This window comes from Miscanthus floridulus, chromosome 10 (assembly GCF_019320115.1).
Source record: "Miscanthus floridulus cultivar M001 chromosome 10, ASM1932011v1, whole genome shotgun sequence".
Lineage (NCBI taxonomy): Eukaryota > Viridiplantae > Streptophyta > Magnoliopsida > Poales > Poaceae > Miscanthus > Miscanthus floridulus.
Window position 1 is genome coordinate 119,402,648 of NC_089589.1, and position 6,756 is coordinate 119,409,403.

The window sequence follows — 6,756 nt, forward strand, 5'->3', positions numbered from 1 at the left end:
TGGCTGGACCAAAGAGAGCTCGCCGGAGCTCATGGAGAAGGGCCTACGGTCCACGGCGGAGCAAACCAAAAGCATAGAGATGAAGGGCAGTGTACAGAGAACTCACCACAATTCTTTTTGGGATCCAAGACGGAGCGGGGAGGATGCGCGGTGCTCGGTGTTGAAGTTGCAAGCGGCGGCGCTAGGTTTTCACGGCAGCGGCGCGGTTAGAGGCGAGGCGACACAGAGGCTCTGGATTTTATAGGGGCGGAGTGACGTGGGCGGCACGGCAAGGCGATGACGGGGTGGCGTGGGACTCTCGGCCCGACGCGGAGGCGGGACGGACGTGGAGTCCATGGCGACGGCGGCGGAGTCTGGCTCGGTGACGCCGTAGGGTAGAAGACGACTGACAGGTGGGCCATGATGGCAGTGACAGCATGAAGGGGAGGCAGGTGCACGGCTCCGCGCATGGGCCTACGCGGTGACTGGGCTGCGGCCTGGTTTACTGGGCTAAGCGGGAATAAGGGAACTGGACCGGGCGCCAAGGGAGAAAGGAGAGGGCGCACTAGGCCGGCTCGGCCCATGCGGGGAAATGAAGAGGGCCAGGCCAGCTGCTGGGCTGAGCAAGAGGTGGAAGCCGGCCCTCAGGCCTAAGGGGAGAAGAGAGGGTTCTCTTCTTCTTTTCCTTTTCCATTTCCTATTTCTAAACCAATTTCAATATGAACCAAACCAAATTTGAATGGAACTTTAAATACACTTTTCAACTAAATTAAAAATAAGAATTTTTTGGTAAGTTCTCAAAAATAATTTTTACAACATTTTTAAATTCTTTTACTTCTAATTCTCTTTTCTTTCTTTTCTTTTACTTCAAAGCATTTTTTTATTTCATTTGCAAAAGCAATTTTAACCATTTTAAATTTTCAATCAAAACCACTCAATCAAATACATCAAATGCAAGGGCATGTATGCACAAACATATTACTAAACCTTATGATGAATTTTAATTAAATAAAAAATTTTATTTTCCTATATTTCATGTGCACAAAAATTCACAAATAAATTATTTTAAACCTATTTTCAAAAGAGGCAAATTTTGGGGTGTTACAGAATCTCCCCAACTCAATACCGGTAATTGGCTTGAGGGGGCATACTTATTCTCATTAGTCCTTCATCATGGTCAGATCTAACCACAACAAAATAAAGAAGAGAACGGAGAAATTATTCCATGGAGGCAACATCATCTCCACCTTGATGTCGTCGTTCGGAAATCTAAGTCTCCATGTTGTCATGCCGTGGAAGTTGCTGATGCCTTAGTTGTCGCCCTTGAATCGCTATTGGGATTTATTATGCAAAGCATATGTACGTGAGCACAAGTATATTTGCATGGCTGGATTTTTCAGAGTATCTATTAACAGCACGCGAATGCAAAGACATTTGTCAAGTTACGATCCCAAACATGTCTGATCTTTCCGAAGACTGGTCTGCGGTTTCCAGCAACAATACGAGAATTTGTTTGGATTTTTGGATATCAGCCCATATATGGCAACAAAATACAAAGTCCAAATTCAGCACGTGTGTGTACGCCTGACGTGAGTGCAGGAACCTAGGCGCAGCATGATCTTACATTCTTACTTGCATATTCGGATATGGAGAAAGAGGGAAACATGAACCGGAATCTAGCATGGAGATATGGAATTCTGCATCTGCAAGCTACAGCGCAGTTCTGTTTGCTTTGGAACCCCACCAAACATAAAACACGTACGAATGAAAAAGCAAGCCATTCTCTGCCGTCCCTTTCTTCTTCAGCTCTCCTGGGCTCCCTTTCCTCTGCTCCAGCTACACCGACGCAATGATAATGGAGAAAGAAGGTGCTGTAGCCACCGAAAGGATGTGGTCTGGAGGACTAGACGTGGGGGCATCCATAGTTCAAATACGATGGGTGCAAAAGAAGATGCGGATAAGCAATAATTTTGCCTTTTGCTGTAGCCACATCTAATCCTGTCCCCTTGTATATCTTCCATTGATTTCCTTCATCTCTCATCTTCGGTTCTGTTCCAAGGCAGCAGCAAGAGCCGAGCTGCAAGCTTGGCGCTGCTGGCGGAAGCAACATCGAATCCGGCAACCAGTGGAGCGTGATTCGTGACTAGCGGTGGCCGGAGACTGGGTGAGTCCTAGCTCGTGCTCCTACGAATAGCTCCTAGAGTTCAGTCCTCTGAATACCTCCGCGGCACATTCATCTCCACACTTTCCTCACACTCCTTGTGTTCGTCCAGGATATGATCCATGGAGATCGTAACGGGGGCAATACCAAGCGTCATCACCAAGCTCGGTGATCTCCTTATTGGGGAGTACAACCTGCAAAAGGGCGTGAAGGGGGAGATCAGGTTTCTCCAATCTGAGCTTGAGAGCATGAAAGGTGCCCTTGACATGGTCTCTAGCACGCCACTAGACCAGCTTGACATTCAAGACAAGATCTGGGCTAGGGATTTGAGGGAGCTGTCCTATGATATAGAGGACACTATCGACACATTTATGCTGCACGGAAAGGGCCATGAGTCAGCCACGCTGCATGGTATTAGAAAATTCGTTGATAGAAGTGTTGGTTTGTTCAGAAAGGCTAAGATTCGCCGTGTGATTGCTACCGAGATAAAAGACATCATGGGTCGTGTCACTGAGGTGCACGAGAGGCGCCTCAGGTACGGTGTTGTTAACAATGGTGTTGATAAGCCTACCACAACTACTGTGGTGGACCCTCGTTTATTTGCTCTGTACACCGACACAAAAGAGCTTGTTGGAATTGATGAGTCAAGAGACGAGCTAATCAAGGTACTGATGGATGGTAATGGAGTACCCTTGCAGCAAGGCAAGATAGTTTCCGTTGTCGGATTTGGGGGCCTCGGAAAGACTACTCTTGCCAAAGCAGTGTATGAGAAGATTAGAGCATTATTTGATTGTTGTGCTTTTGTCTCGGTATCCCAGACTCCAGACATCAAGAAATTATTCAAGGGATTGCTCTATGATCTTGGCAAAAGCATCAATGAAGAAACATTGGATGAGAGCCGGCTCATCAATCAACTTAGAGAATTCCTTAAATCGAAAAGGTACGGAAGCATTTATGCCATCAGTTTATACATATAAAGTTTTATTTTACGACCTCCATTTCATATAAGTGTGTATGCACACGGTCAGTGAGAAATTTCATGCATGTCCTGGTAAAGAAAATACAACCACTTAAGCTTTTTCACATCATTAATGAGTGGAAATGAAATTGCAGTGACAACAATCTTCTTTTCCGAGGTGCAATTATTTTTTTATTTGGAAAAGATATATTCTTAACGGACAATTTTGTTTACATAGTTGCTAATCCAATTGGACCTAACTATCTCAGGTTTAAGGTGTTTGTAACTTAATCCAATTGATTCTAATTCTATTTTCCTCCTAGGTTAGTTTTTACTGACAATTTACTGTATGTATAGGTATCTTGTTGTTATCGACGACATATGGGATATCTCAGTCTGGAAACTGATTAAATGTGCTTTGCCTGATAATGATGTTGGATATATAGTTATTACAACTACACGTAATGTTGATGTTGCTGAAAAAGCCGGTGGTGCTTACAAGTTGAAACCCCTTTCTGAGAATAATTCGAGGAAATTACTGTACAGAAGAGTATTTGGTAATGAAAACAGCGACAACAGTGAATACACAGAAAAATGCCCGGATGAGTTGGCTGAATTATCTGATAGAATACTAAAGAAATGTGCTGGTGTACCTTTGGCTATTATTACGATGGCTGGTCTGCTAGCTTGTAAAGCAAGAAATAAGATGGATTGGTATGAGGTGTACCATTCCATTGGTACCGGTCTCGAGAATAATCTTGATGTGGAGAATATGAGAAAGATTTTGTCATCTAGCTATTATGATATGCCATCCCATCTAAGGACTTGCTTATTATATTTGAGTATTTTTCCGGAAGATTATATAATCGAAAAGGATCGTTTGATATGGATGTGGATAGCCGAAGGCTTTATCCAGTGTGAGAAACAAGGAAAGAGCCTATTTAAACTTGGAGAGAATTATTTCAATGAGCTCATAAACAGAAGTATGATCCAACCCATATATGGCCTCTATGACATTGTATATGAATGTAGTGTACATGACATGGTGCTTGATCTTATCTGCTTTTTATCAAGTGAAGCAAACTTTGTGACTATATTGAATGGTAAGGACCAAGTGTCTCCATCAAGTAAGATTCGGAGGCTATCCATTCAAAATGGCAAAGAAGACGATCCTGCGACTCTGACACATAGGAGCTTGCAACAAGTAAGGTCAGTTGTTGTCCTGGGACCGGTCTCTAGTCTAATACCAGTTTTTCAAAGTTTCCAAGTTTTACGTGTGTTGGATTTACAACACTGTGATCTTTCAGATGATAACAGCCTTAATAAGTGCCTTGGGAATCTATTTCACTTGAGGTACCTAGGACTACGTGCAACACGCATCGTGGAGCTCCCTGAAGAAATAGGAAACTTGCAATTTCTACAAATGCTGGACACTCGGTATAATGAAATTTCTTGCTTGCCATCAAATGTTGTTCAGCTTAAACATTTGATGTGCCTGGACATGCACATGTCAACGAAAGTGCCAAATGGTATTGGGAGGCTAACTAGCCTTGAAAAGCTGTCAGTTTTAAGCGTTGATGAATCCAACATAGACATTATAGAAGAGCTGGGTCAGCTGACGGAACTGAGGGTACTCCATATTTCATTGGATGAATGGAATGACAAGCTTGTCAAGTGCCTACACAAGCTGCAAAAGATCCAAGATCTTATTATCTTAAGCCAGGATGATGAAAGGAACATCGGTGGATTGGATGCCTGGGTCGCCCCTCAACATCTCTGTAGTTTGTATACACAATGGAGCTGCTGGTTCTCAATGCTGCCGGCATGGATGAAACCGTCACTTGTTCCGGGCCTCTGCTGGCTATCCATTGCCGTTAGGGAGGTACAGCAGGCCGATCTCGACATCCTCGGGAGGTTGCCTGCTCTCCGCTATCTAAGTCTTCTTGCAGACCATGAGGATCTCGGAATCCTTGTGGGGTTCGTGGTTTGTGCTGGTTCGTTTTCATGCCTTAGACACTGCCAGTTCCGTGGATTTGTTGGACCTGTGGTGTTTCAGCATGGAGCTATGCCGAGGCTTAGAGGCCTTGATTTATGGCTGTCTGTAGGATGGGCGAGAGAAATCGCCAGCAGCTATGGTGGTGCTCTCGACTTTGGCATAGGGAACCTTGCTTCGCTCCAGGAGGTTTTTGTTTCTTTGGATTCTGAAGCCGCCAGCGACGAATTGGTGGCTGCGCTGAAGCATGCCTTTAATATCCACCCCAATCATCCACAACTCCGGATAAACGGGAAACTGGTTGAAAGCACAGGTGTGCTACCCTACCTACCGTAGTTCAAACATCCATTGATCAAATCTTCCTCTCGCTGTTTTCCCTTTCTTCTAAAATTATTTTCTACTGCTTCAATTCTATCTCGGTTTCAGATGAGAAATGACGGATTGGGAAAAGGATCTCTAACCATGCAGCTGCAATCAATCCGAATCAGCCAATGCTTTGAAGTGGGCGTGGCCGCCTGGGCCACATAAAAGAGGTGAAAATGTGCTGGCTTACAATTGTTGTTCTTTATTGTTGCCTCTTCCCTTTTCCCCTTTTTTTGCAAACCTTAATTTCTCCTGTTTCTCTCATTCAGATTCACTTATCTGCAACCCGCAATTAATTGTTGGTTAAATTGCAACCTCTATAAACTGAATTTGTTTGTGTTAATTAAAATTTCAAAACATTGGAGCACAATGAGAGTTACAGCGACTAAGACCTGCATTTTGAGACAAAATGTTACGTACCTGGAACTGACAGAATCGGCTATGCAAATGTTGAAGGGCATTTTAAAAATGTCAAGCACTACTAGTGTGATGTCCACGCCGTGCATGATTTCTGCTTACTTGGAGGTCTTCCTACTATGCTAAATTTTAGTCTTTTAGTTTTTTTTAGATAATGGAAAAAGGTTCCAATATTATTGTCTTTTACAAACATTAGTAACAAAAGGCTGCTCATTTTTTGAGGTCCCATGCTTCTCACGAGGTGTCATCTAGGTCATCAAACTTGTCATGAGGATATATGTCCCAGAACTTGTCACAAGGTATCATTTGGATCCAAATGGGCATAGAATCGCTTCCTATGCCTAACATCACATGACACAACAGATCCCCTTGGCTCTGTTCGGCTGCCATTATAAGCTGGCTTATCAGCCATTGTCGGTGCAGAAAGTGACCAACACGTAAATATTTATAGTTTTGCCGTACGTTGTGATCGGAGGTGGCCTAGCACTCAATGACACAGGGTTTATACTGGTTCAGGCAATGTGTTCTACGTCTAGTTTGAGTCGGTCGGTGACTTTATTCCTGAGCCCAGGTGCTCGAAGTTTGCAGTGGGGTTAAAAACGAGAAGGAGAAAGATAGGGGGTACAAGAGGTCCGATCGGACTCTGGTCGGAAGGGCCGAGAGTGATGGGAGCCCCACTATGAGCTAAGTGTTCAAGCATGTGTTCGTGGATTGAACCTTGTGGTTCTGCTGTTGTGTACTAGTGAACTTGATCGATCTGAATGAATCTACCTGTTGGGAGGGAGCGCATCCCCTTTTATAGATGAAGTGGATTGCCTTACAAGTGAGAGGGAGAGAGTACGTATGCTACTAAGCTTTGTTGCCCACGCCGGTGTGTACAAGATG

General features: G+C 44.1%; 1 protein-coding gene across 1 annotated transcript; it reads left to right on the forward strand.

Annotated features, from left to right (window-relative positions):
* The first annotated feature begins 1,889 nt into the window (after positions 1-1,889).
* LOC136485499 (disease resistance protein RGA5-like) lies at positions 1,890-5,807 on the forward strand. The gene is made up of 4 exons (XM_066482366.1): positions 1,890-2,143; positions 2,253-3,080; positions 3,456-5,404; positions 5,518-5,807. Exons 2-4 carry the CDS (start codon positions 2,263-2,265, stop codon positions 5,526-5,528), a joined length of 2,778 nt encoding a protein of 925 aa, XP_066338463.1. The 5' UTR covers positions 1,890-2,143; positions 2,253-2,262; the 3' UTR covers positions 5,529-5,807.
* Positions 5,808-6,756: the final 949 nt, after the last annotated feature.